General features: G+C 52.2%; 10 protein-coding genes across 10 annotated transcripts; 5 read left to right on the top strand and 5 right to left on the bottom strand.

The window, feature by feature from the left end:
- The first annotated feature begins 173 nt into the window (after positions 1-173).
- Positions 174-1,107, top strand: aspf8 (ribosomal protein P2). The gene is made up of 3 exons (XM_020204386.1): positions 174-255; positions 359-524; positions 610-1,107. The coding sequence occupies exons 2-3, from the start codon at positions 366-368 to the stop codon at positions 778-780; spliced, it is 330 nt and encodes a 109-aa protein (XP_020060016.1). The 5' UTR covers positions 174-255; positions 359-365; the 3' UTR covers positions 781-1,107.
- A 286-nt stretch (positions 1,108-1,393) lies between these two features.
- On the top strand, positions 1,394-2,862 carry ASPACDRAFT_75205 (40S ribosomal protein uS19). Its single transcript, XM_020204385.1, has 5 exons — positions 1,394-1,501; positions 1,584-1,602; positions 1,851-1,908; positions 2,100-2,396; positions 2,465-2,862. Exons 1-5 carry the CDS (start codon positions 1,484-1,486, stop codon positions 2,532-2,534), a joined length of 462 nt encoding a protein of 153 aa, XP_020060015.1. The 5' UTR covers positions 1,394-1,483; the 3' UTR covers positions 2,535-2,862.
- Positions 2,668-4,776, bottom strand: ASPACDRAFT_1852610 (S-adenosylmethionine-dependent methyltransferase). The gene is made up of 3 exons (XM_020197259.1): positions 4,350-4,776; positions 3,991-4,290; positions 2,668-3,878 (listed from the first exon to the last, which is right to left on the bottom strand). The coding sequence occupies exons 1-3, from the start codon at positions 4,617-4,619 to the stop codon at positions 2,946-2,948; spliced, it is 1,503 nt and encodes a 500-aa protein (XP_020060014.1). The 5' UTR covers positions 4,620-4,776; the 3' UTR covers positions 2,668-2,945.
- Positions 4,777-4,927: 151 nt separating this feature from the next.
- Positions 4,928-9,295, bottom strand: ASPACDRAFT_75204 (carbamoyl-phosphate synthase (glutamine-hydrolyzing) CPA2). The gene is made up of 3 exons (XM_020204384.1): positions 8,681-9,295; positions 5,483-8,532; positions 4,928-5,422 (listed from the first exon to the last, which is right to left on the bottom strand). Exons 1-3 carry the CDS (start codon positions 9,039-9,041, stop codon positions 5,315-5,317), a joined length of 3,519 nt encoding a protein of 1,172 aa, XP_020060013.1. The 5' UTR covers positions 9,042-9,295; the 3' UTR covers positions 4,928-5,314.
- Positions 9,296-10,445: 1,150 nt separating this feature from the next.
- ASPACDRAFT_111576 (uncharacterized protein) lies at positions 10,446-11,981 on the bottom strand (the record flags this gene model as incomplete). Its single annotated transcript, XM_020195573.1, has 1 exon — positions 10,446-11,981. The coding sequence occupies one exon, from the start codon at positions 11,979-11,981 to the stop codon at positions 10,446-10,448; it is 1,536 nt and encodes a 511-aa protein (XP_020060012.1).
- A 1,642-nt stretch (positions 11,982-13,623) lies between these two features.
- ASPACDRAFT_111575 (uncharacterized protein) lies at positions 13,624-15,260 on the top strand. Its single transcript, XM_020195572.1, has 3 exons — positions 13,624-14,089; positions 14,156-14,229; positions 14,291-15,260. The coding sequence occupies exons 1-3, from the start codon at positions 13,990-13,992 to the stop codon at positions 14,936-14,938; spliced, it is 822 nt and encodes a 273-aa protein (XP_020060011.1). The 5' UTR covers positions 13,624-13,989; the 3' UTR covers positions 14,939-15,260.
- Positions 15,261-16,352: 1,092 nt separating this feature from the next.
- On the top strand, positions 16,353-17,282 carry ASPACDRAFT_22618 (uncharacterized protein; the record flags this gene model as incomplete). Its single annotated transcript, XM_020199135.1, has 3 exons — positions 16,353-16,718; positions 16,784-16,918; positions 17,010-17,282. The coding sequence occupies 3 exons, from the start codon at positions 16,353-16,355 to the stop codon at positions 17,280-17,282; spliced, it is 774 nt and encodes a 257-aa protein (XP_020060010.1).
- A 2,083-nt stretch (positions 17,283-19,365) lies between these two features.
- vip1 (putative actin cytoskeleton protein (VIP1)) lies at positions 19,366-20,646 on the top strand. Its single transcript, XM_020204383.1, has 3 exons — positions 19,366-19,501; positions 19,560-19,646; positions 19,764-20,646. Exons 1-3 carry the CDS (start codon positions 19,419-19,421, stop codon positions 20,407-20,409), a joined length of 816 nt encoding a protein of 271 aa, XP_020060009.1. The 5' UTR covers positions 19,366-19,418; the 3' UTR covers positions 20,410-20,646.
- Positions 20,647-20,841: 195 nt separating this feature from the next.
- On the bottom strand, positions 20,842-21,177 carry ASPACDRAFT_111572 (uncharacterized protein). The gene has a single exon (XM_020195571.1). The coding sequence runs from the start codon at positions 21,154-21,156 to the stop codon at positions 20,935-20,937; it is 222 nt and encodes a 73-aa protein (XP_020060008.1). The 5' UTR covers positions 21,157-21,177; the 3' UTR covers positions 20,842-20,934.
- Positions 21,178-22,506: 1,329 nt separating this feature from the next.
- On the bottom strand, positions 22,507-26,106 carry ASPACDRAFT_22980 (putative nonsense-mediated mRNA decay protein (Nmd5); the record flags this gene model as incomplete). The annotated part of the gene is made up of 8 exons (XM_020199160.1): positions 22,507-22,664; positions 22,715-22,832; positions 22,901-23,079; positions 23,134-25,001; positions 25,062-25,246; positions 25,309-25,769; positions 25,878-25,956; positions 26,017-26,106. 8 exons carry the CDS (start codon positions 26,104-26,106, stop codon positions 22,507-22,509), a joined length of 3,138 nt encoding a protein of 1,045 aa, XP_020060007.1.
- Between the last annotated feature and the right edge of the window lie 138 nt (positions 26,107-26,244).

Genomic DNA, 26,244 nt, shown 5'->3' with positions numbered 1-26,244 from the left:
ACCCTCGCTTTTGGACACCCAAGGCATCAATACGGGACACCCGCCTGCGCCACAGGTGCTCGCTTAGCGGGAACTAGCACGCAGGCCCACGCGCCACAACCCACCAGCCGCAACGCACTTTTCTCGATTTTAGACGATTCGGTTCTGACTTCTTCTTCTTTTGTCCACTACCTCGCAACCCGACGTCTCAGTCTCCGCTCAACTTCGCGGTTAAATCGATTGATTCTCGTGTTCGGATTTTATCCAAGAATATCTGTAAGTTCTTTCTGCAAGACGCCTTCTGACTTCCTGTGTGACGATCTCTGCGCATTATGCAATATCGAGAGAAGTGATCTAACATTTTTTTTACTCGGTCCAGATTCAAAATGAAGCACCTCGCGGCCTACCTCCTCCTGTCCCTCGCTGGCAACGCCAGCCCCTCCGCTGAGGACATCAAGTCCGTCCTCTCCTCTGTCGGTATCGATGCCGATGAGGAGCGCCTCACCAAGCTCATCTCCGAGCTCGAGGGCAAGGACCTCCAGGAGGTTAGTTTTGCGCCCCCAGATTGAAAGGACCGTTGCGCACCCAAGGGAAACATCGACGCTAACAAGATTCTTTCTGCTACTACAGCTGATCGCTGAGGGTGCCACCAAGCTCGCCTCCGTTCCCTCCGGCGGTGCTGGTGCTGCCGCCCCCGCCGCTGCTGCTGGCGCTGCTGCCGGCGGTGACGCCCCCGCTGAGGAGAAGGAGGAGGAGAAGGAGGAGTCCGATGAGGACATGGGTTTCGGTCTCTTCGACTAAGCGCCTCGCCTCCGCCGAACATCGAGAAAAGCAAATCGGTTCGTGGGGGAATGGGAATCTGGCGGCGATTGTTTTCAGACTTGGGGGAAAGATTGCCCGTTGGTCTGGCCAAGCATGGATGCATCAGGCTTGCCTGATGCCGTCGCGAACCTTGCATAAGTAAGCTGAGAAAAGCTTTTTAGCCAATATAGATTCTCTGACCTCCCGATTGATGACCCATTCTCGTGATTTAAAGTAATGCGTAGTGAAGATCTGGATGTAAAACTAGCGGCTAGCTACAATATAGCCATATCTAACCTCTCTAAAGACGTTGAATAAGAGATCTGGCCCTGGCGATATCGGCATCGTTACGATCATGTATGATTACGGGTATAAACTGCGACTCTCAGCGAAAGCGATACAAGGGCCCGCAAAAACCATGCCAATGATACGGATGGCTATCAGGATTACCCCATACATATCAATCTCGCAGGAGAAGCCAAAGGCGGTCGGCCCTATAGATGGGTTCCCGAAGCGGACTAGCGGGGAATAGGGTCGCAACCCTAGACTAGTCGCTTAGACGAGGCGGCAGCCCACCTCCCGACCGCAGCGTAGAGGCACAAGAGACGCCCGACGAACGTTCATCGACACGACACGACAACCTATATTCCTTCGCTTTTCGAGTCCCGTTCGAAAAGCGACCTTGAGAGGAACACCCGCAAAAATGGCCGACGAGCACTACGTGAGTACTCCCATATGATATTGAAGGGTCTAGCTTAGTAGGCAGGGGGACAAGGACTTATTGACTGACTTTTCACTTGCAGAACGCCGAGGAGGCTGCCGGTACGTTCGAAACAACCCCTCTTTTTCTCTTCCCATTCCTGTCGAGCACGATATAAGAACGCGGTGTCGGATATACAAAGGAATCAGTGATGCGACAAGGATGGAAACGATATGGATGTGACTTGGGGGTGTTGGTGACTGCGGGTGGCGGGCGATACTGTCGACAAATTTTCTTCTCGGGAACGCTTTGACGAACACGACACACAACTCAAATGGATCAGCCCACTGACGTATATTCGCACGAACAGAGATCAAGAGAAAGAGACAGTTCCGCAAGTTCTCCTACCGCGGTATTGACCTCGACCAGTACGTTACACCATAAATACACCAACTCCACCGATCCATTTCCCCCTGGGCCTCGACCTCGACCGAGCATCACGAGCGCCTTATTCTACATGGATAAACTGCGACATTTCTCGGTCGCAAAAGTCGGAGCTCAGGGAGTTGTATCACATCGATTGGAAAGAAGATGGAATCTGACACGGATCACCATATAGGCTCCTCGACCTTTCCTCCGAGCAGCTCCGTGATGTCGTTCACGCCCGTGCCCGCAGACGCTTCAACCGCGGTCTGAAGCGCAAGCCCATGGGCCTCATCAAGAAGCTCCGCAAGGCCAAGCAGGAGGCCAAGCCCAACGAGAAGCCCGACCTCGTCAAGACCCACCTCCGTGACATGATCATCGTCCCCGAGATGATCGGCTCCGTCGTCGGTATCTACTCCGGTAAGGAGTTCAACCAGATCGAGGTCAAGCCCGAGATGGTTGGTCACTACCTCGGTGAATTCTCCATCACATAGTACGTCACCCGCCCGCCTACAAATATTCATATGCACCTGTAAGGTTCATAGTCTAACACCCGCACAGCAAGCCCGTCAAGCACGGTCGTCCCGGTATCGGTGCCACCCACTCTTCCCGTTTCATTCCCCTCAAGTAAAGAAGAAAAGCTTTTCTCTGGGGAGTTGTATTGGAGGATTTGGGCGTACGGAAGTGCTGGGAGAATCTACGAAAAAATGGATGGATACCATATGCATTTCTCTGGGTTCATCTAGTTGTATGTCAAATGCGGGTCAGCTGTTTGCATCTCAATATAAAGGTCTTGTCGGCATGAGAACGAACCAAAACCCGGGAGTCTTCAGAATTCTCTCGATGACGGAGATATCCCAGGGCCTCAGTTTCTTTTTCTGGAACTGAGGCCGCAGACTTTTGTTTTAACCACGGAGCCAAAGTCTAATTTAACGAATTCACCTTCAACTTCAACAACTCCTCATCATTCCTTGTAGATCACCACCACCCATAGATACCCTACCTTGGCGCATTTTATCCCCCCCTGCCCCCATATCTTCAACTACACTTTCCCACCTAAGATCCACTCAACCAATCTGCCCACCTTCCCCAACTCCTCCCTGATCTGTTCCTCCATCCGCCTCGGATCCAACCCCGCCGCCGCAAACTCCGCCTGCACCTGCCTGATCAACCCCCTCACCAACCCCTGGAACCCCGGCACCGCACAACTCCTCCCCTCCAGCCCGACCAACCGCCGCAACACCTCCCACAGCACGAGACTGAAATTCACCTCGAACCGCTCCAGCGCCACCTCATCTTCGCCGCCGTGCGTCACCTCCACCCCCTGCGACAGCAGCACCGCCAACCGCGCCAGCGCCCACGCATGCACCTGCCGAATCGGATGGATTTCCCGCGGGTACACGGCGGGGTCGATGCGGAGGTACCGCACCGCGGCGTGTGCAAAGGCGGCCTTGTAGCGCTGGCGGGCGAGCAGGGCGACGATCAGTTCGTCGCGGAGGGAGACGTAGGGTTGGGTTGTGATGCGGGTTGGGGGGAGGTTCTGCAGCACGGCAGAAATCTCGGTTGCCAGGTCGTTGTGGGCAGGGAGGTGAGGGTGGTCGGAGGAAGAGTCCGAGGATGTGCGAGAGAGGAGGGCGTAGGCTTTTGTTTCTGCTGCAGCGGAGTCTGTAGGTACTTGTTCGTCGTTCTCTTCCTCCCTCTGCTGCTCACATTTCGTGCACCGGCAGCGGAAGTAGTACCGTTCGCGGAGCTCCTTCCGCCGCAGCGGGCGCGGGTTGGTGGTGTCGACGTAGGAGATGAAGATCTGGTCGCCCTGGGCGATGGGCCGGATGGCTTTGACGTACAGCTCGTCGCCGTCGAAGCCGACGACGGCGTTGTAGTCGCAGCTGTGGTTCATGAGGGCCGCGTACGGGTGCAGGTAGAGGCCGATGCGGTCGTACAGTGCATTGGTTAGGTTGAAGGAGTTGAGTTCGAGCTTTCCAACATACTCAGTCAGCTTTTTCCCTCTTCTTCTTTCTGGCTATGTTCCGCCAAATGTAGTGCCTGTCTTCAGAACGCGGGGAACAAGCAATTGGAAATGTATTCACCTTAGCACCATAAGCAGAAATCACCTCTTCTTTCATCTCCACCCCCGAATAAGCCTTCACAGCCTTCGAAGAAATAGAAATCCGCTGCCATTGCGCGGGGTTCTCCTCCCGGATGTCCTTGATATGCGTCTCGAGCTGCAGAAACATCTCCACCTCCTGCGGGGGATACTTCTGTCGCTCACTGCGCAACACCATCCGCAGCACGGCTCTCGCGTTGATGGGGAGGATCCGCGGACGGAGCTTCTGGAAGATGGCGCATTCGAGCGAATGCGCGAACTTCCAGTCCTTGGCTTGACATGTCTGAAACACGACAAACGTGAGCACAAGCTTAAGTTGAGGGAAGGAGAGAAAACACCAACCCTATCGCAGTACTTCACGACCTGGCATCCGGTGCAGCCTTTCAGGCGTCGGTCGTCGTTCTCGAGCTGTCTTCTTCCCAAGCAGCCAGAGCATATGTCGCCCAGCTGGTGGGTGTCTAAGACTGCCACAAAGGGCGTGGAGATGTGCAGGACGTCTTGTCCGGGGCTGATGTCGGTCGCAGCGAACAGACCTCTTCCTAGACCATCTGGAGCGATTGAGGGTGTGGTCCTTGCGAGGGTTACAGGAGCAAGGGCCGCCTCCTTGGACATCTTTTTTGCCTTTGTTGTACGCGCCGGTTTCGGTTGTTGCTGGTTCCCGGTTGCTGCAGATAGTTAGCTCCAGTGATTAGATCCGAGGGTATTGCTGGACTTGAGCAAACAAAAAAAAGATTGCCGATATTTTGATCCACTCTAGCTCTGCCCCGGAGCTCATTGACAACCCGGCTTCTTGCCTCTAGATCATCTTCCAGCAGCGAACTTTTTGTTATCCAAATTGCCATGACCCATAGATTAGTCATATATAGATAGTCCTTCCAATCACATCCTACATGTTTAAACCGGAGAATTACACATGTAAAGATCCAAAGTAGAGAGATTATTGTTCAAATAACAACTAAAAATACAATTTTGAGTAAGAAAGCCGACTCACTAAGCCCTTCACCCTGGCACAAGGCCTTCTTACGAAAACTATGAATAACCAAGGCATGGGCAACACAGCTAATGATCCACAAAACCAGTCAAAAGTACATGAACGTATTCATCGTATCGTCTTTTCCAAGACGAAGCAGAACCCCCTCCATACCAGGGCCAGTAAAACATCATATCTATCAACATGGAGCCTTATCCGCTACGCCAAACACGGCGGCTTGACAGTGCCTAGGAAGACACTCATCCAAAAACCGCAATTATATCTATAAAGAAAACTTTTTGCGTCCCTTTTTTCCTTCACTGCCATGAAACTTGGTTTACAGCAGCTTGCCGCCAACGAAGTCGGACCAGGTGCGAACCTCGGCAGGAATTCCTTCCTTGCGGGGCAGCTTCTGGCTCATAGCCTGGGCGAAGAGCAGAGCAGTCTAGGGGAGATTGGTTAGACACTGTATGAGTAGTCAAATGTGGGTCAAGATTGTACGTACCTTGGTCTCCATGAACAAGGGGACACCGAAGTCGACAGCGTTACGTCTCATAACATAATCTTCGTCAAGGAGAGTCTTGCCACGGGTCTTGGCAAGGTTGAAAGTACCACGGATGTTGTACTTCTGGAAGACCTCACGGAGGGCACGCTTGTCCTCCTTGGGGAACTCAATCACCTGCACGGCGACACCGGCAGCCGACTCGAGGTGCTTCTTGACAGCCTCGCTGGCAGCGAAGAAGTTGAAGCCCAGAGGCTGGAGGTACTCCACAATCTGAGACAGGGCAGGGTTGGTGATGTCACCGCCGAGCAGGATACCCTCACCAGGCTCGGGAACACGGAAGTTCATGGTAGACTGGAGAGAAGCCCAGTAGGCCTCAACAACGTCCTTACCGAAGCAGGCAATTTCACCAGTACTGGCCATCTCGACGCCAAGGAAGGGATCGGCACCAGCCAGACGGGTCCAGCTGAACTGGGGAACCTTGGTAGCAAGGTAAGGGCGCTTGACGCTCATGAGATCGACGGGCTCAGGAACGTCACGTCCAACAAGGGCCTTGGTAGCAACATCAATGAAGTTGGTTCCCAGAACCTTACTGGCGAAGGGGAAGGAGCGAGAAGCACGAAGGTTGCACTCAATGACCTTCAGCTCAGGCAGGGCACCCTCAACATCGGCCTTGATGATCTGCATGTTGAAGGGACCAGTGATGTTCCAGGCCTTAGCGACCTTCTCAGCGATCTCCTTAACGCGGCTCATGACAGACTCGTCGAGCTCGGCAGGAGGGAGAACAAGAGTGGCATCACCAGAGTGAACACCAGCGGGTTCAACGTGCTCACTAACAGCGTGAAGCAGGAGCTTGCCGTTGGAAGCAACGGCGTCAACGTCGATCTCCTGAGCTCCTTCGATGAACTTGGTGATAACGACAGGGTGGTCAGGCGAAACAGCACTGGCGTTGAGGAGCTTCTCCTTGAGCTCATCGACGCTGTAGATAACGTTCATGGCTGCGCCAGACAGGACGTAACTGGGACGGACCAAGACAGGGTATCCAACGGACTCAGCAAAACGCTCAGCCTCAGCAACGGAAGTGAGCTCCTTCCAGGCGGGCTGATCGACACCGATGCTGTCCAAGATCTGGGAGAACTTGTGTCTATCCTCGGCGCGGTCAATGTCCTTGGGGTCGGTACCGAGAACGTGAGCACCGCCAGTCTCCTGCAGACGGAGAGCGATGTTCTGAGGAAGCTGACCACCGACGGAAACAACGACACCACTGGCGCTCTCGAGCTCGTAGATATCCATGACACGCTCGTAGCTGAGTTCCTCAAAGTAGAGCTTGTCAGCGGTATCGAAGTCAGTAGAGTAGGTCTCGGGGTTGTAGTTGATCATGACAGTCTTCTTGCCCATGTTGCGCAGGGAGAGAGTAGCGTTGACAGCACACCAGTCGAACTCAACAGAGCTTCCAATACGGTAGACACCGCTACCCAGGATGATGATTCCGTGATCATCGAAGGTGACATCATGAGAGGTAGCGTTGTAGGTAGTGTAAAGGTAGTTGGTGTCAGCAGGGAACTCAGCGGCAAGAGTGTCAATCTTCTTGACCCAGGGCTTGATACCGAAAGACTTGCGGCGAGCACGGACATCATCCTCAGTAGCGCCGACAAGGAGAGCGATCTGCTTGTCGGAGAATCCGAGCTTCTTGGCCTTCAGGATGACCTCCTTCTGGAGACCGAAGAGGCTGCCAATTTCCTTGAGCTCATTGTTGCAGTCCACAATGTTCTGGAGCTTGTAGAGGAACCACTTGTCGATCTTGGTCAGCTCGTGGACACGGTCCACGGTGTAGTTTTCGTGAAGCATAGCCTGGCCAACAGCCAACCAGCGGCGGTCGGTAGGGTTCTGCAGAGCATCGTCAAGGTTCTCGAACGCATCGCCCTGGAAGCCAACGAAGCGAGGGTCAACCTGGCGGATGGCCTTCTGGAAGGACTCCTCGAAGGTACGACCAATAGCCATGACCTCACCAACAGACTTCATGGCACTGCCAATATCTCTCTTCACGTGCTGGAACTTGCTCAAATCCCACCGGGGGATCTTGGTGACAATGTAGTCGAGACTGGGTTCGAAGTTGGCAGTAGTTGTCTTGGTAACAGCGTTGGGAAGCTCGGGAAGGGTGTGACCCAGACCGATCTTCGCAGCAGTGTAGGCGAGAGGGTAACCGGTAGCCTTGGAGGCCAAAGCAGACGAACGAGAGAGACGAGCGTTGACCTCAATGACACGGTAGTCAAGACCATCGGGCTGCAGAGCGTACTGAACGTTACATTCACCCACAACTCCCAAGTGACGCACAATCTTGATGGCAGCAGTGCGGAGCATGTGGTACTCCTCATCAGACAGGGTCTGACTGGGGGCAACAACGATACTGTCACCGGTGTGGATACCAAGGGGATCGAAGTTCTCCATGTTACACACAGTGATGCAGTTGTTGGCAGCGTCACGAACAACCTCATACTCAACCTCCTTCCAGCCACGGAGAGACTTCTCAACGAGAATCTGGGGAGAAAGAGTCAAAGAACGAGAAGACAAGTTTCTCAGTTCCTCGGGGTTGGCGGCGAAACCGGAACCGAGACCACCCAGAGCATATGCGGAACGGACGATGATAGGATATCCAACCTGCTCAGCAGCCTTCAGGGCATCGTCAACGGTGCTGACGGCAATGGACTCGGCGATAGGGATGTTGATCTCGTTAAGAGCCTTCGAGAAAAGGTCACGGTCCTCACTAGTCTCCAGGGTCTTGATGCTGGTTCCAAGAACTCTGACACCATAGCGCTCGAAGATACCCATGCGGTTCATTTGCACACCAAGGTTCAGAGCGGTCTGACCACCGAAAGAAAGGAAGATACCATCGGGTCTCTCCCGCTCAATAACGTAGGTCACATACTCCGGAGTGACCGGGAGGTAGTAAACTTCATCTGCAAGCTTGTGATCCGTCTGAATCGTAGCGATGTTGGGGTTGATCAGGACCGACTGCACGCCGGCTTCCTTGAGGGCCTTCAAAGCCTGGGAACCTGCACGAGTTTAAAAAGCGAAGTATTAGTCACCTCATTTCACGGGTATAGATAATAAAGATGGGCTCTGTATGATAGTGAGGCGCTTTTGAGCCCACAGCATGGCAGTCAAACTTCATTGTTGAAAGCCAATGCAAGATGAACGTACCGGAATAATCGAACTCTCCGGCCTGTCCAATGCTCAGACCACCACTACCGATGACCAAGACCTTCTTGACATCGACCAGGTTGCTGCCGGGCTTCACAACCCCACTGGCCAGGTAGCTGTCGGCGGAGGGAGCATTCGAGGACTCCGAAGCCAAGCGACGAAGGGCACTGGAGAAAGAGCGCAGCTGCTGCGGTCGCCACGGAGAAGGCGCCTTCGCCAATCTGAGACTCGAAGCCGTCGAGTGAGCCGTGGTCTGGGAGGAGAACGGGCGCAGAGCGAGGGCCGATCGACGGGATTCAGCCAAGCATCTCTGACGCAGGAGGGCGGACGTAGCCTGCCCGCAACGAGCGGCGAGAACCATTGCGCGCTGCGCTGATGGAAGCGAAAATTAGGTGTGAGGAAGGAGGGGGGAGGAAGGGATGTGCGATGAGTCAATTGAGAGGAATACACTCTCAATTGCTGGTCTGGAGGTTCCGAACAAGGACAAACCTGGAGACTCCGCTTTTTTTATCCGGCTCTCCTTTGGGGTTGGTAGTGTCCCGCTTTCTGCCACACGCCCAAGTCACAAGGGGAGGACTCAAAGGGAGGGTAGATGTCCCGACAGGATTGTCTAGGGAGGAAGAGAGAAGAGGTGTGAAGACAAGGAAGCAAAGAGAGGAAGAGAAGGGATGAAGCGGAAGAGACGAAAGAAAAAGGCTCCGTCGGGAAAGGCGATGAGTCAATGCGGCACTTCTCCTCTGAAGGAGGGAGTCATGAACCAGCGCCAATTGCAGTGGAGAGACCCGAATGAGTCGACCACAATTCCCGAAAGTACCAAAAACTCCCCCAACATTCAGGGCCGATAAGAGCTCCGGTGTGCGGAGCCCTCTTTTTTTTTTCTCCTCCCTTCTGTGTTAGAGGCAAGGAAACAGCCACTGGAACGCTGGCCGATCTCGCCTCTTAGTGGCCAATGACCTCACCGCTCCCACCACAAACCAATCAGCAAGTGCGAAGGTCGGCAACAGGAGTACGGGGAGGTGCAGCGACGCAGATGGTCGATGGGTCTTGACTCCATTAGTGCCATAGTCTAACTGCCTACTAAAAGCCACTAGCAGCCGTACTGTCCAGACTGGAGCACAGGAGCCTGCGGTTAGCAATACCGATCACTAATATTCTGGTGTGCTGATAATGTTGTCCAGGGGTTAGTTGCACTGCTGGATCTCGATCCCTGGCGAGACAACGGAATGGTTCACAGTCATTGGAGCAAGCCTTGGTTCTCATAGGATAATAATTATTCAATCAGTATTAGACATCACTTAGTCTCCTTGTCCTACAGCCGCCAGCTGGTCTAACCCATCAGCCGCGCGTTAGGTGTAAATCCTCCCAGCAAGTTTTGCAAGTCTAATGCTAGACTAGTAAGCGTGGTCGTCTTAGCAGATCAATGCTCTTCTGGTCTCCGCTTGCCGGCTAGGTAGGGCTCGCTTGCACGCCAAAAAAAGTATGGCCAACTATGCCAAGGAACGAGGACTCATCTAAGCTTGAAGCACCGGCATTCGGAGGTTATCCACGTCTCGGGGTCAACCTACATACACTCACACTTTCCCGCCTGCTCGATTTATGCTAGGTCATGTTGACTCTAGTTATTGATTTCCACAGTCACACTGCGACTGTTGACTCTCTGACTAATGATATAGCCGTCACTCCCTGGTGCCTATAGTGCCCTTGAGACCAGCCCACGGACCCTTGGGTTGTGCTTCACGCTGTTCTAATTTGGTTCGAGATCTAGTCATCCGTCCGTGGTCTTGTTTTCCTTTTGATCATCTCCCATGATGCTCTCATCATCTTGATTGAGCATTCGAGCAACTGCCTCTAGTTCCTGCTTTGCATTCTGAAGTGATTCATTCCCTTCGGCCAGCTTCTGTTCCACATGTTCATGCTCGCTGGCTCCTGCATCGTCGGATGCAAATGCCCATGCTTCAGCTAGAGAAATTACTTCGTCCTTCTTGATAGGCTCAGCGAAGTTGGTAGCATGTCGCAAGGATGCAGTCGCTGCTGCGCGACTCGAACGCGGCTGATCCGCAGGCAATGGAAACTCGGGAAGGAGATGACTCTCGTCTCTCAGGCGATGGAGCACACGGAGAGTTGTAGCTTTTTCCTTGCCAAGTAGGCCGGATAAGTAGAACTTCTGTAAGGCAAGTGCCCGTTGGCTTTTAGAAAGCGGGAGAAGATTTTTTTCAGTATAGGAAAGCACATCCATTGCGTTCAACGATTGCGGCTCCGGTGGCACATCGTTCTTCTGAGTGATAGTCGTAGAACAATTTGAAAGGGACACAGAAGGTACTGCAAGAGGCTGACATGCTCTAGAGGCGGCATCTAGCAGTGCCTTGCGGGCCTCAACGTACTCGGCATATTGCTGTGCAACCTCCGCTTTCTGCTCCTCAAATAGGCGCGTAGATTCCTCGAGGTCTTCGGGGGCCAGATCCAGCCTGGATCCACTGTCTTCGTGACTGCCAGCACTGACCAATTTCTCCTCCACCCAGTGAATCAGTTCATCACGTGTTCGTTGTAGGGCGGCCGTTCTGACAGCTGGCGTGATGTTACTTGACAGGGAATTTTCGTCAAGGTTTACTTGTGCCTTCAATTCCTCCAGTAGCTCTTTTTCCCTGTCAAACTGAGCTTTCGCTCGAATAACTGCCTTCTCCAGTCTGTGCATCAACTCCTCAACTCTATCCCCTCCATTGGATGATGGTTGATTCATTTCATCCAGCAGCTCTGGCGGCACTCCAAGCTTTTTGTGACTATCCTCGAAACTTTCAGCTCGTCTTCTGTTTCGTTCCTTAAGCTCCTGTGAGTAGCGTTGGAACACTTGCAGCTTTGCAAGTTGGCGACGCTCACGGAGGAGATTGACATATTCGCTTAGGTCCTGAGAAGGATCGCATTGCGGTGCTTCGGTTGCTTTCTGTTGTTGTTGTTGTTGCGACTCATATGCATTTTGCTTCTCTACAACTGCTTGATATTCCCTTCTCGCAGCAACGTTGGCTTGTAAAGCTTCCAAGTATTGCCTCCGCAGTCCAGTAATCTCCGGTGGGATGGGCTTCACGCCGACAACAGCGTCATGAGGTACAGAAAGGGTGAGGTGCGAGTTGGCATTGAGTTCGGGGTTGTCCGGGTCATTCTCCGCGAAGATGATGTGCGAGCGAACATAGGCAGTCAAGGCTTGGCGGATACGAAAGGCCTCCTGGCGGCTTTTGAGGTAAGGGGCAAGTGGTGCGGCGAATTCAGGAATAGGCTCACTTGAGGGTGGTGCGTAGCGGTCTTCCATTTGAGTCCAGGCGTGTGGGGGGGTGATGGGTAGGTAAAGACACTGGATAATGCTAGTGGTGATCTAACGTGCGGATTGTTTGTGGAGAGCTGGGACCGAGGATCGGGGACGCACTGGAGTTGTGCCCGCTTTTTGTATTCGGCCCGATACAGTGCCGCACCGCCGCACCACCGCTTATTTGCGATCAGGGACAGCCCAGGCTGGCTCCTCTCCCCATGGACCGAAGCGTGGCTCTGGCGGCCCCGCAATGTTCACAGCAGGGGAAACACAACACCATATGTCAACGCTGCAGACAGCAACTTCATCAACAATTACGAGACATAGCCTCCAAGGCAAACGATTGAGTGAACAATCTCTTTGTAACCATTCCCGGACCTACGGACAAAAACTGTAGGATACAAATCACGGTTTTTCTTGTGGTATTGTAGATATACATTATGTAGGGAGGGGGAGGGAAAGGAGAGGAAGTCGAAAATGAGGGGGGGGTTTATACTCGACCGAATTTCCCGATGTGGGAAGAACCGACCAGTCGCCATCACAAGCAGCAGCATTCATCTCTCGAGTTCTGCAGCACTAAGACAACATGCCCCCGGCCTCAAACCTGAGGCTCTTTGCTATGCTATTTCACCTCAGCGCAGCCTCTACTACGTCCTTTGGCCTCCGAGCCTTACGCCTGGTACTTATGCATGTCAATTACGAGGGGAGAAAATTAAGTACCATACCAGAGACCAGATTGCGCATGCAGGAAGAGCTGCACTCGTGAATGGACTCTTAAGGCGTAATGACCCCTCTAGCATAAACAGCCAGGCTACTTAAGATATCAGTCTTAACCTACCGACCGGTCACTTATGGCACTCGCATCACTAGGCGGTAAGTACAATTTAATGTACTTTACGTATAGATTCTGCTCGCTAAACGCGCTTCAGTCCAGCTAACTGAGACTTTTACGGCTACTAGTCCCACCTAGTCGTGTTCGTGAGAGGGGGATTTCATTTCCCGTCTTCGTCATAATACTGGGAGCAAGACGGGTGATGTGACAGCACAGACTGGGTGCCTTAAGTGGACCTCGGGTCTGTTAGTCGAACCAGGTATGCAGCATGTGGGGGGCCAGGGGACCTTTGGTGGATGTAAAGTATCCAGGACCCATTCAGCTTTCGTAGAACAAGTGACATGCAAAAGAGCGATACACATATGCACCACTTTAATGATCAACCAGCTCGATACACAATAAGTTCAAGGTTGATGACGGTGGAGTAATAGGCTTCTGTGGTGTGCATTGCGTGGACACCCGGCCAGGATCGATGACCATTGGATGATGATAGAAATTGATCCATGTCCATATAATCACCGCTGATCAATAACGACTATAGTTTGATTTAATGTAACTTACCTTTCGCTCCAACGTACTGTACAACATACCCGTATAAATTTTTTGGAGATGTCAAACAATGAACAAGAAATAAATCAACAATGGAACCATGATTTTAACCAGTTAAGCGGCATGAGACAGGTTCCATGCAATCCGAACAACTCGTCTTGTCCACATCAGCTGAAAGAATCTGGTTGCAAATCAATGGTGGTCCGGGGTGTGGAATGTTTCAAAGGTCCAATCAAGGGGCTGCTATCCTGCAGGCTGGCACTTTTGGCCAAAGCAATCTAAACAAGTGAATCGTTGTCCGCCGCTACCAACTTACCATATTTACTTCTTTCGACTGCGGATAAAGCCTCTCTCCTAATCGCACTCCACCTATCAACAGACTCCCAGAAAACTATCCGGGTTCCCTTTTGTCTTTCTGTTCTCCTGCCTTTCTTTTACTTCTTGACTTGTCCCCACTAAGGCCCCTTTCGTATCGCTCGTTCTACATCGATTCAAGTCACTCAGATCATGACCATAGAATCAAGCTCCGTCGCTATATCTACGCCCAGATCCCGGCCCCGTGCTGCAACGACAGTGCAACCAGCTCCCACCTTTCCCTCGTCCCTTTCTTCCCGACGCTCTTCACAAGTCATGGCCCCTCTTACGCTCTCGCCTGGTCTCAGCGCCTCAGCAGCAAGCCCGATGCCGGGCGTTGGGGATCAAGAGCCTTCACGGGCAGCCGCAGGGTCTGGTAAGTCGGAATCTCCAAACAAAGAAAATTCAATTGTCAAGGACCTCGAGATTGAGCGAAAGGCAGGCCCACTGCGACATCCCAAACCGCTGACCCCATCCGATATCCATTCGATGTTGGAGCAAGAGCAAGAAGCAATGGTATGAAGCTCGGCATCTTGCGCAAATCCTCTAGATAGACTGACCCCGCCTGTCACCATAGGTTAATCGGCTATCGAGAGAACTCTCTCTTCTTCGCCAACAAACAGCCTCGGTCGCATCGACAACATCATCTACATCGACTACACTCAACGATCCCATGGACTCTCTACACGCCTCCCAGTATGCCATCAGCTCTACGGTTCCGACGACTTCGCGCCGACATCGCTCCTCTTCCAGCCTCAGTTCTTCCTACATCCCCGCGGTTCAAGGGTCGCGGACCGGCAGCGGGTTCGGAATCGCACCGTCGAGGGAGACACAGCTACCGTCGACCCGCACGGACTCGGCGCGCTCGGGGAGGAGTCGAGAGCCGTCGCTCACTTCTCGACAATCGGACGCAGCACTGTCGCAGCATCACTTGCCGTCGACCGATCAGCTTTCACCCTCCATAGGAGGTTTCCCTCACCGGAATTCGATCACTCAGCAGAAGAGCCCGGTTACCCCTCCCTCCCGCCACGAGGAGCTCCTAGCCCAGCGGGAAGAGGTAGATACGCTGAAGCGGGAGAATGAGACTCTGCGTCGCCGTGTGCGGGATCTAGAGCTGATTGTTCGAAATTCTCGAGAACAGGAGCGTGCTACAGACCACTCCACTCCAGATCCAGCGCGGTCCGGCGGAAAACAGGGGAGGGAGATACTAGATTCTGAGAATTGAAGCAATCTCGCTTGTGGTGGTATGACTCGGTTCGCCAATGTCGGAGTTTCCAAGAACAGTGTTCTTCATTCAGCTGGCCAGGTGCTCAATCACCAATCAAATGGATCATTCATCTCAGGCGTACGAGATTTTAGGGCTTGAAGTTCTAGAACCTCTCCCTCGTTTCTTCTCGTTTGCCGTAGGTAAAGTCTCGAAGGAGTTGAGTCGGGCAAACATTGTACTGCAGGTACTCATAGTATCCCAAAACCTACCCAATCTATCCACGATGGATCCACATTCGTTGAGTTTGAATTCAATTAGCCAGGGACCCACTACTCTGTTCCTATGGGCTAATTGCTATTAAAAGGATGTCTGTCATCCGGCTACGAGGCATTGAGTGTCCACTGCGAATTCCTAACGTACTGTACCAGGAATACTCAGTGATAGGGTACCTACAGTCCCATACTCTTCGGATTCAGGAGATGCCCTTAGCTAGACTTGATCACAGCCCGTAAATCAAATAGCTCAACATGATCGAATACCACCACTCCTCGCTGAACAAGCATGGAGCCGTAAACTTTAACACGATCATGTGTAAAACCTACCAAGGACGTCGCCTTCAATCTGTCCTGCCATTTACCTTCCCAAGAGTCAAAGGCAGCTACCACGAGGTGAAGTTCCTCAGCACCAGCGGAGGCTAGCCGTTGATCCCTATTAGATCTATACTCTGGATGCTCCTTTCATGGAAGAAAAGGACCAACCCATATAACCTATTCTGCTAACCTTCTATTCTCCCTTCGTAGTTCTAAGGCTGATACTACTTTGCATGTTTTAATCTCTTCTTTGTCGCAGCGGTGTCTGACCCGGGATCTGAACCCGGGATCTGAACCCGGGATCTTGTATAGGTCTCTATCAATAACTTTTAGCAAAGGCTGATTAGCTGTTTTTACTTACCAAAGTATACCAGGAGACTGCCCCACAAGCCACCCGGCTGATGGGAGGCCTTGATACAGAAGTCTTCAGGTAATACTGGAGTACCAAGTAGCGTGCAAGATGTGCTGTTATCAAGACCTCCGATTTCTTGTTTGAGGTGATTGCGGATCAAATGGTTCCGCACCTGATAGAGTATTTTCCAGCCTTATCTCGACATATCTAAGCAGGCTTATTGTGGAATTCCAAGAACAGAGTATGCTCAAAAGGAGAAGGCCTATATCTGTGTTAACATGGTTTACGTAACTTTCTACTAGATGCGTAGATACTCGAGATAGTGTTCTTGGCTGAGCGAGATGTGTGAGGGCAAGCTGGTCCTTAGGTCTGGGGCAATTGTCCACAAGTTGCGAGGTATAAAATATTCAAAACAAAGCCCCTGCGGTCCCCAGCTGAGACCATTATCACTACCTTTGCAGGATTTTCTGTCACACTTGTAATTCTCTCAATGAAATTCCAGCTGGGTCTAGTCGCCTTGACGGCATTGGCCGCCGGTTCTACCGCGCTGCCAAATGGCAGAGTCCGCCAACGAAGAAGCCTGAGTGAACAGGCCAGTCTTTTGACCACGATCACGCCCAGTAACCAGACTGTGGCGGAGATCGTTGCGGGCTGGGATCTCGAGAACCTGACTGTGGCGGCGGTGCGCGTCCCACCGGTCAACTGGCCCCTTCCCATGATGAACAAGGATTGGGATGGGGTCAAACTTGACCTGAACGGCACCGTCGAGCTGGGGATCCGTCTGATTCAACAGGCTGCTGCGGCGAATTCCCGTGTCATTCACTTCCCGGAGGTTTGGTTCCCCGGTTATCCTAAGGTTAGTTGAGATAGAAATCAATCTAAAACTGTCATCTCATCTTGATAGGGCTGACGCTTCGCCAGGGTATTATCAACTCCGATGTCCCGAACCCCTGGTTCGAATACCACGTCAAAGATTATATCGAGAACTCCTTGGTGGTCGGCAGCGACAACTGGAACAAATTGGTGCAGGCGGCGGTTGATAATCGCATCTACGTTGTAAGCTCCGAGTCTTCTTTTCACTTTGTCCCCTCTAGTCCCAGACTTGGTTGCGATGTCCGCAGACTCTGACCTTTCCCAAAAATGATAGGGACTCTCATTCTCCGAGAAAGATGCCGCCCATCTGTACATGGCGCAGTCCCTAATCGCCCCCGACGGCGAGATCCTCATCCACCGACATAAGCTGCGGCCCTCGGCCCAGGAGCGCGACCTCTGGACGGACGGCAAACTCGACCAGATCTACGCGGTCAGCACCCCCATCGGCCGCATCGGCATGCTCTCGTGCGGCGAGCATACTACCCCCGAGGTCACCTTTATCATGCAGTCGCAGACTGAAGACATCCATCTTGGCTCGTGGCCGTAAGTTCTCTCTCATATCCCAATTTGTCCCGTCCACCTTCCTTGGATCCATTTGTTGACTTTTGTGGACGGGGAAAGTCTCGTCCCGGATTTCGGCAATTCCAGCCTGACCTACGAGTCGGCTGAGGTTATCACGTCCCTGGGCCGGGTTTATGCAATCCTGGGGGAGGCGATTGTGGTGCAGGCGGCCATTGGTACAGCCACCATCTTCCCTGCAGGGTCTTCGGCAGTCTGGTCCCAGGCTGTGGCCAACGTTTCCTTCGCCGACCATCCGCTTGTCTACCGCTCGTTGAACGCCACTGCCTTTACGAATACAACTTATAACGCTGATGGGGAGGTCTCGTGGGGCACTCTGCAGGCCATCAATGAGGGGTTTCCCGAGTATATTCCACAGGTGGAGGGTACGTTGGTGCCCTGGAAGCAGGATCTCATTTCCACCTTGCTCAATGAGTCTGTCGTTTGATGGTTTAAGCCCTATGCAATGTATAATGATGGAAAGGAAATGCGGGGGTGTTTCTATCGTCTGAATGTAGAAATTAGTTCTATAGGCTCTAATGCAATTAGAATAGAGCATCATAAGAGAGCATCTCCATGAACAAATAGCAGCTTCCTTCCAGGGAAGTCCTGCAATCATAGAATAAGCCCCTCAATGCTTCGGATAGGGGACAGTTGACGACCCACCTATAAGGCATGGCTCAGATCCATAGGCACGGCCCAAACCACTGACCACCGATACGCAATCTGCCGGGGGGCATCAATCGCCCGATGTGCCTTGAGCGGCCAGATTTTCTGCATCTCTTCCAACGCTGCTAAACATTCGCTGAGGTCATTGCAAGGTCTGCGTCCCGCCCCCTGCTTCACAGCCGCCGTGGCCTGTGAGAGAAAAATTACCCCTGCGGTGAGCAAACGTTGTATGAGGAATGGCGGGGCTTGTCTGAAAACTCCGATCCGCCGACGGTGTAAACGAACCAACTGAGCGAAAGCCTTGGCGGCCTCTCGTAGGCTTTGGCAGCAGAAGATGCTCGGGCATCTTCTGCTGTTTGACCCCATTCACCGATGCGGTGTCTGTGGCCACCACCTCGTCCAAGCCTCCTTGATTAGGACTATCGAGGAATGCAGCAGTTGATCTACCATCGTGTCTCGCAGAAGCTGCTGCTGTCAAGGCATCGATATTTCTTTTCAATTCGGCATTCTCACGTACAACCACATATTCCTTGTCGACAAAGACACGTCTGGCCCAGCCAAAGTCCGTCGTTAGCTTCCAGAGTCCATTTAACCTGGAATGACACACACTCGTATTTATCGTGTCCTTACTTCCTTCGTAACGGTCGTTCAGAGTACTAGCACTCTTTGTTGAGTCTCAAACAAAGACCACATGCCGGTTGCGCTCCATCGCACGATCTCCTCGCCCACAAGCCTCCGCATCAGAATTGATTCTGCCGGCCTCTGAAGCCTTAAGATGGATGGGAAAACCTTTCGCTTGCCCTTTTTGCAAGGCTCGCTTGCCTGAGCCACGCGCCTGCTCTCGCTAAGACCAGACTTGACCTCCATGAGGTTATAAGGAATAGTGTAACCCAAGTGTCGTATAGTGAAGTTGTCTGTTTACCTCTGAGCGGTCAGATGTACAGTACTTACGCTCATTGCCAAGCTAGGACGAATTGGGCACGGAATAGTTTTTCTCCCACGTTCCGAATCGCATAGTGTACCTATCGATTCAAAGATTCTTCTGGTGGAAAGATAACCTTCTTGACGGGAAACCAAGGATAATCAGCTAGGTACTTGAAACTATCAACCCTCTTCTTCGTCTAACAGTACTATCACAGTCCTGAAATCAGTAATTATGAATGTGTGTACGTATAATAGTAGCTAGCTATATATAGGAGAAATAGGAGAGAAAGATGGTTTCACATGCGGGTCCAGCGTGGCTGTGCGGGGTCGCTGCCTGCTGCTGCCCCTCGCGCGACGTCATTTGTGGCGTAGTGCCGCCCGCTCTTCCCCCCAAATAAATAACCACCAGGTCCTCCTCTCTCCTTTCCAGTTCCCATCAACATTACACTGACTCTGATTTATCACTCAACCGAATTATACCCGATCCGATACCTTCTTAATTCTACGTACCTCTACTTCAATCACATCCATCATGTCTGAGCGCTCTACTGTTCACGTCGAGGGCATCGCCCCCGCTACTACGGATAAGGAGGTCCAAGACTTCTTTAGCTTCTGGTCAGTGACGCAGGCATTCCAGGCCCTTGCATAAGACATGCAGCTGACAACATTGCAGTGGAAAGATCACTTCTATTTCCGTTACCCCTGTGTCTGGTGAAGACGGTGCTCAGAAGTCGGCCACTGTGACCTTCGAGAAGGAAGCGTAAGCCTTGCCCCGCACCTGCTCCCCCATCCCGCCCATGGCTTAAATTGCACCATCCCTTAGCTTAGATGCTCCCCCCCCCACCCCCTCTCATGACATAACTAATCCGTCATACAGTGCCGCAAAGACCGCTCTGCTCCTTGACCACACCCAATTGGGCACCTCGGTCGTTCACGTCAAGGCCGCTCACTCTCTCGATGATATCGCCGGTGACCACGCTGCCAGCGCCTCCGAGGCCAAGGACGAGCACGACCATGACCTCGAGCAGGAGGACAAGCCCCGCTCCCGCATCGTCGCCGAGTATCTGGCCCAGGGATACGTGCTGAGTGACAACGCCATCCAAAAGGCCATCGCCCTGGACCAGAAGCACGGCTTCACCTCCCGCTTCACCAACGCCCTGGCCAACTTCGACAAGAAGTACAACGCGACCGACAAGGCCAAGGGTCTGGATGAGAACTACAAGATCACCGAGAAGGCGAGCTCTGGCTGGCGCGGTCTCCACAGCTACTTCGAGAAGGCCCTCGAGACCCCCTCCGGCCGAAAGCTCCGCGAGTTCTATTCCCAGACCGACAAGCAGGTGCGCGACATCCACAACGAGGCTCGCAGACTGGCGGACTTGAGGAGCGGCAAGGGCGAGGGTGACGAGCACAACGTCAGTGCCGCCCCTACCGCTGGCGCTGGCGCCGAGGGTGTGGGTGCCGCCCCTGCTACTGCTGCGGCTCAGTCCTCTGGCACTGCCCCCTCTGCCGACCAGAAGGCATGAATCTGAAAAATCCCTTGCACTTGCAAGTGCGAGATCTTACGAGATCCAACCCCTTTTATCTGTTCTGTACGCCTAATGACGACCTGTTCATTCACATGCTTGAATTTGCACGTTCTCGATGTTCATAAAATAATCTCAGCGCGCGTCTTAGCTAGTTAGATGTCTGGAACAAGCGATTGTGTGTATTGTCTACATCTAATTGAGTTATGGTGGTTTAATTTCGACATTCCTACTTTCCGTTCCGACCAGTACGTAGAACACTAGCCTTATTTCGTATGCGAATACTCAAACCAAGTACAACAGCCCGCATGTTACATTAATTTAATATATCTCCATATCTCGCTCCACCCGACCACCGAGACAAAAAACAAACTCAACTACACCATATGGACAGTTACTACGATCAAGAACTACAACCCATGAAAAGTTAATCTCAGATGATGGAAGTCTTCATTTCATTTCTCGCTTCAAATCATTAAATTAAAAAAGAAGTTGTTTCGTCACGGAACGTAGATCTCAACCAATTCAGCTGCTCTTGGTGTACTTGGCAGCCTCGATATCCTCCAAGGGATGTTTGGGGTTGCTCTCCAGCGACGACTTAGTGTTCTCGGACTGCTCCTGGGCGGCCTGGCCGGGGCGGGTCTCGTAGGTCTGGCCGGTCTGGCCCTGGGACGGGGGCGATTGCTGCTGCGCGCCGGTCTGGGTCTCAGGAGGGGGGGATTGGCGGCCGGAGTTGGGGGCGGACATTTTTGATGGTTGGATTTTTTTTGGACGTAGGAGAGAGGGTTTGGGTTCTGAGCAGTGCGGGGGATTGTTAGTTGAGAAGGTTTCTTCATTGATTCTGTGAGATGAGGATAAGACGAACATTGGTGGTGGATTTGATTGGATTGGATTGGATTTCAGTCTTTCAGAGAGTCAGGGTATGTAGTTTGTTGCAGGTCAGGTCGGGGTCGTGAATTGGGTGGCGGAAAGTTCTTAAGTACTGTATGCTTATGCTAGCTAAGCTAAGGAATTACTGACTATGATATCGTCGAGGGCCGGGGGAAAGGTGAGTGAGTGGCCGGTTTTTCTCAGCCGGCATCATCATGACGTTTTTGGCGGGCTCTTCCCTCTCTGATGTTTGCGGTGGGGGGAGGGGGGGGGGAGTGATGTTGGGTTTCCACCCTCCCAGTAATGTGATCTAGTGGGCTTGGTGAGGAGGTTTCAAATTGGCTACAGTGGTTAGTGGACAGGAGTACTGTACTCCTAGCTCCATTTTGTTGATAGCTGGCTTTCACCGGCGAGCTGGCTTTGCTGTACTTTTACGAGCAGTGCCTCAGTATGTCTCTTGTTGCTGCTGCTGTAAATCTAGTAGTGATGTCATAACCGAGTGGGTGGGGTTTGCTATGTTTGTTCTAGGCACGTGATCAGGCGCTGTACAAACTAGTAGATCAAATGTAGTTAATGCCAAATATCACTCCATATGGATAGGCATGGTCTGAAGACAGGTTTCGATACTCGCCATGGGCCAAGCACTTTCTGTGCCAGAACAAATATGGAGATTATGCGATGCCAAAATCAGCATCTTCGCTGGATTCTATTATCTTTTGGGCTCTGTTTGACTGTTGTTGTCCTCCAAAGATGGAGACTGGATATAAGAATGCATTTGAGGTCGTGACCGACGTAATCATAAGTCAATTGACAAGGATTAATCTGGGGGAATCGGACATCGGAGCCTTGAGTCATAACTGATGTCAAGACCGATGAAAAAGGTGACTTTTAGGAGAACCAGAGGAAATCAAATACAGGTCATTGTAACCTTGAACACGCAGGGGAGGGAAAGGGATATGATCTAGGCAACAAAGGAAAGGAGAATCAAAACACAATCAGAAGAGGCATATATGGCGTGGTGACGTATCCAGCTGAGGCCGTCCGACTGTATGGGGTGTCGAAGTGGCCCGGAAGAAACATAGATGGCTTGTCAAAACAGTCCTCCAACCTGGGATGGCACTTTTCTTTTGCATGAGTTTTTTTTTTCTGAGTCAGGTCATCGCCTTGGGCATCCAGAAGGACCGACTGGTTCATTTCGTCAGTCCCCGGAGTGGATTGCAGTATGAATCAGTTTCCATTAGCCTGGGCGCCTGCTGCTTCGGCATTTGCTGCAGCCAACGCCTTCGCATCGGCTTCGTGGAAAACGGCTTGGAGCACCTGCTGCTCCTCTGGGCTCAGGATCTTTGTCAGGTTGTCGTAGAGTTGCGGCTGTTCTTGTTGAAGGCCTGGGTTGAAGTTAGTCAATAGTACAGCGTGACAGCAAGGGGCTACATACTCAAGAACACATGCTTGAACATGCCGTAAGGCTCAACCTTATCGAGAGGAGTCTCCAGCAAGCTTCCTTCATCCAGCTCATCATCGTCATCATCGGCGAATGAGCCGAACTTTTGAGCCTATCGATGTGATTAGTATCCTCATCGAGATATTGAGACGACAAAACACTCAAGTCTCTTGGACTCACCTCCTTGTTCAAGAAATCGAGGTAAGCAGTGGTCTCGTCGGCAACGTCATCTTCCAGAACGCCCTCGGCTTCATCCCGCTCAGTCCACTCAACCTCTCCATCCCAGTCGTTCTCCTCGTCATCGACATCATCTTCGTCATCATATGTGAAATCGGACTCCTTGGTGGCATCTTCACGGTCTAAATGGGTATTAGCGTACTTGATCTCGCGCCATCCTTTTGTTGTAGACTTACTCTTGATGGCAGCAGGCAGGGTTTGGAAGAGTCGGGTCACTCCTTGGAGAAGTCTGGGCCAGCCTTGTTGAACGCTGGTCGGGACATCGCCAGCTTTCAGGGTCAGTAGGGAGCTGATTGCTGCAATCGACAGCTTCTTGTCATGCACCCGTCTGAAGTTGTCGATGTTAGAGAACCATGTGCTGAAGAACTTGTTCGTCCAGCCATTGGCTTCCAGCACCTGTAAGCTGAGAACAGGGTTGTAGTAGATGGCGTTAATGACCATCTCCATCAAGTGGATGCGGTACGACTTGGTGCGCGCCTCGCCGGCGTCAATAACACGCATCGCGAGCTCGATAAAGACAGGGATGTACTGGTCAATAAAGCCACGCAGGTTGAGCATCAAAGTCTCGGCGAGCTTGCAGCCGCAAATCCGGTCAACACCGCCCACTTTCTCATCGTGGAAGATGTCCTGAACCATACCCACGACGGCCGCCAGGTAAGCGGGGTTCTGGACCAGCATTTGAGAGCCGTAGGCGATATAGTTGTCGAGAGCAGGGAGCATGTCCTCAAGATAAAGCTCAGCTCCGGCCTTGAAGGTCTTGTGGATGAGCTCAAAGGCCTGCCACATAGTGGGAGAAATCGACTTAGAAGCAAAGGTGCAGCTATCAATGATCTCAAAAACTTCGTTGTACAAGTCATATAGCTTGTTCTCAAGAGTGATGCTGATGACAGGCATGAGGATGGTCTCGAGGTGAAGCAGCACATCCGGAGTGCTCTCGAGAGTGAGAATCAAAGTGCCAATCGTCTGCAGGACACCAAGAGCCGTGATACTCTTGTCATCCAGGAAGTCGCCGTAAGCGTCCTCGTCACCCTTGGTGGCATTACGTTCCAGAAGCTCTCCCACAATACGCATGTAGGTGTCGCGAAGCTGCTCGCTGAGTGCCACAGCGAACGGAGTAAGCTCGGCAGAGAAGACCTCGACGAAATCCTCCATGACGTTGGCGAGAGCATCCACATCGACCTCGTTGGCGAGCTTGAGAAGCTGCTGCATGATCTGGGGAATATTTTGCTGCATCGAAGTCCGAATGATGTCGTGACGAATAAGGGGCTGCAAAGCGAGCGCAGCCTCAACCCTGACAGGCAATTCAGGGTCCGTCATGGACTCTAGGATGTTTCTGTAGATGATCATAAGGTTGTTCGGGTCCTGGAAGTCAAGCTGTTCAAATTTCTCCAGAGTATCGCATGCACGGGCTCTGAGGAAGCCATGTGGGCTGCGGAATTCTGGGAAAACGTGCCGGACAAAGAAGTATTCGACCTCACCAGCGATAGGGCTCTTCTTGCCCAAAATGACAGAGGCCAAAGAACCGATCATCCGCAGAGCACCTTCCTTCTCCCGAGGCGACTTCTGATCTTCCGGAGCAGACTCATACTTGCTAACGACGCCGTTCACAAATGTGAGAATGGCGAAAGTCTGCTTCTTGCGATTCTTTGTCAAAGCAACCAAGAAATTGGTGGCGGCGACATCAGGCGCCGAAACCTCTTCGTAGTAATTCAACTTCCGGTGGAGGTATTCCGAAGGATCCTCTTGGAATAGCTCGATGTCTTCATCAGACTGGCACAGAATCGGGAAGATGAAATGAGCAACCAAGTTGTCCATATGGGGCTTCAGGTGGTCCCACATCGCCTTCGGCTTGACACATTCCTCCAAGAAAACCAGAGTGTAGGCGAGCGCCGGGTTGCTGAGCCACTGACCCTTGGACACCCACTTGTCAATCTCCTGCAGGTATCCCTTGAGAATCTCCGGGGCGAAGTTGGCAATAAAGTTCTTGGCATATTGGGTATAATCGGGTGTGCTCGACTTCGTCATTGTTGTGGGGTTTCCGTATCTAGACAGTGAGGTCAGGCGAGAGTCCCATTTCCAGATCTGTGATATGCATGTTACGTACCTGATGAAAAGACGGTTCAAATTGGCGTACGACCACTTCTTGCACTTCCACCAGTGGTTCAACTCTCTTTCTTCCTTGGACTCCATCATAGCATTAGCCGGAGGCTGCTTGGCAATGATACGCAAGAAGAGCGTGCACCAGTCCACCGTAGCCTGCTGCGTTTGAAGGGACGGCGAAAGTTCAAACTAGATTCGTCGCAGATGTTAGCTACCGTGTTGTGACTGGTGTTCCGCTCCGGTTGACCCACGTAGATAGCATGCTTGTATGACTTGACAACAATCCGGAGCATTTCCGCAGCTTCCAGACTTTCCTCATCAACCAACTTCGATCCGATATTCAGCAGCTGAGGGAACGTGTGCTCAACGATCTTGTCGAATTCTTCCCGCTTCTCTCCCGCCTTGAACCTGTACACGCGGCAGATCGCCAGCAAGCACTGCAGTCCAGCGTAGACCGAGTTCGCATCGTTGGTTCCCAACAGTTGGAGGGTGATTTCCATGAAGCCCGGCCACTGCTCGGGGAAATCATGCTGAAGAATCTTCTGGAGGAGGGGAACAAGCTGTGCTCTGACATTCGGTGGGGTGGACGCCAATGCCGGAATCAGTCGCTCTCGAAAACTCGGTTTTTCCTCCTCCGGGATTGGTGCGCGCAAAGGGCTTTCTTCGACAACAGACCAGCCGCGAGTGATTCGATTCTTCAGGTAAACACCGGCTATGAATAGAGGTCTACTTGTTAGTCGATGAACTTAGCGCCTAGGATCCCAAGGGGAAACAGCGGTAGGTGATCTTTCAGGCAGCAGAATGTCCAGGTACTACCTACCCGACAGTTGGACGGCATTATTTTGTTCCCCCTGCAAAATATCCAGAAGCGCATTTATGAAGCCCGGTTGTGTCTCGGCCTGGACAATACTGAATAAGCATGAACCACCTTCAAGCCTGTGATGCTATGCCACACATACATATTTCAAGTCCAACTCAGCTTGGCGTCTGATATCCGCATTGGCGTCGAGGGTAGACTGTATGCGGTCTCTCAAAGCTGCAACATCCATCTCGCACCAGTGACGGCCCCCGGGTTATAGTTAAAAAGCTCGAAAAAGAAAGAAAGGACCCGTTACGTAGTGCTGAGCCACGGGATGAAGGGGGAAAGGAGAGAAGAGAGGGGGGGAAGGGAAGATAAAATAGCGGGG

This window comes from Aspergillus aculeatus (genome assembly GCF_001890905.1).
Source record: "Aspergillus aculeatus ATCC 16872 unplaced genomic scaffold ASPACscaffold_2, whole genome shotgun sequence".
NCBI classification, from domain to species: domain Eukaryota; kingdom Fungi; phylum Ascomycota; class Eurotiomycetes; order Eurotiales; family Aspergillaceae; genus Aspergillus; species Aspergillus aculeatus.
Note: the sequence above shows the minus strand (reverse complement) of the source record. Positions and strands in the feature narration are given on the sequence as shown.

Bases quoted from the DNA above. Each gene is read 5' to 3' on its own strand.
- ASPACDRAFT_111575 (XM_020195572.1), top strand. From the start codon at position 13,990: ATGGCCCCTCTTACGCTCTCGCCTGGTCTCAGCGCCTCAGCAGCAAGC. The intron at 14,090-14,155 runs GTAAGTCGGAAT...AGCGAAAGGCAG, and splicing joins ACGGGCAGCCGCAGGGTCTG to GCCCACTGCGACATCCCAAA. The intron at 14,230-14,290 runs GTATGAAGCTCG...CTGTCACCATAG, and splicing joins AGCAAGAGCAAGAAGCAATG to GTTAATCGGCTATCGAGAGA.
- vip1 (XM_020204383.1), top strand. From the start codon at position 19,419: ATGTCTGAGCGCTCTACTGTTCACGTCGAGGGCATCGCCCCCGCTACT. The intron at 19,502-19,559 runs GTCAGTGACGCA...ACAACATTGCAG, and splicing joins CAAGACTTCTTTAGCTTCTG to TGGAAAGATCACTTCTATTT. The intron at 19,647-19,763 runs GTAAGCCTTGCC...TCCGTCATACAG, and splicing joins GTGACCTTCGAGAAGGAAGC to TGCCGCAAAGACCGCTCTGC.
- ASPACDRAFT_1852610 (XM_020197259.1), bottom strand. From the start codon at position 4,619: ATGTCCAAGGAGGCGGCCCTTGCTCCTGTAACCCTCGCAAGGACCACA. The intron at 4,291-4,349 runs GTTGGTGTTTTC...GTCGTGTTTCAG, and splicing joins TCGTGAAGTACTGCGATAGG to ACATGTCAAGCCAAGGACTG. The intron at 3,879-3,990 runs GTGAATACATTT...TATGTTGGAAAG, and splicing joins TTTCTGCTTATGGTGCTAAG to CTCGAACTCAACTCCTTCAA.
- aspf8 (XM_020204386.1), top strand. From the start codon at position 366: ATGAAGCACCTCGCGGCCTACCTCCTCCTGTCCCTCGCTGGCAACGCC. The intron at 525-609 runs GTTAGTTTTGCG...CTGCTACTACAG, and splicing joins AGGGCAAGGACCTCCAGGAG to CTGATCGCTGAGGGTGCCAC.
- ASPACDRAFT_75205 (XM_020204385.1), top strand. The intron at 1,909-2,099 runs GTACGTTACACC...ATCACCATATAG, and splicing joins CGCGGTATTGACCTCGACCA to GCTCCTCGACCTTTCCTCCG. The intron at 2,397-2,464 runs GTACGTCACCCG...ACACCCGCACAG, and splicing joins GGTGAATTCTCCATCACATA to CAAGCCCGTCAAGCACGGTC.
- ASPACDRAFT_111572 (XM_020195571.1), bottom strand. From the start codon at position 21,156: ATGTCCGCCCCCAACTCCGGCCGCCAATCCCCCCCTCCTGAGACCCAG.
- ASPACDRAFT_75204 (XM_020204384.1), bottom strand. From the start codon at position 9,041: ATGGTTCTCGCCGCTCGTTGCGGGCAGGCTACGTCCGCCCTCCTGCGT. The intron at 8,533-8,680 runs GTACGTTCATCT...AAACTCGTGCAG, and splicing joins CGGAGAGTTCGATTATTCCG to GTTCCCAGGCTTTGAAGGCC. The intron at 5,423-5,482 runs GTACGTACAATC...AATCTCCCCTAG, and splicing joins CCTTGTTCATGGAGACCAAG to ACTGCTCTGCTCTTCGCCCA.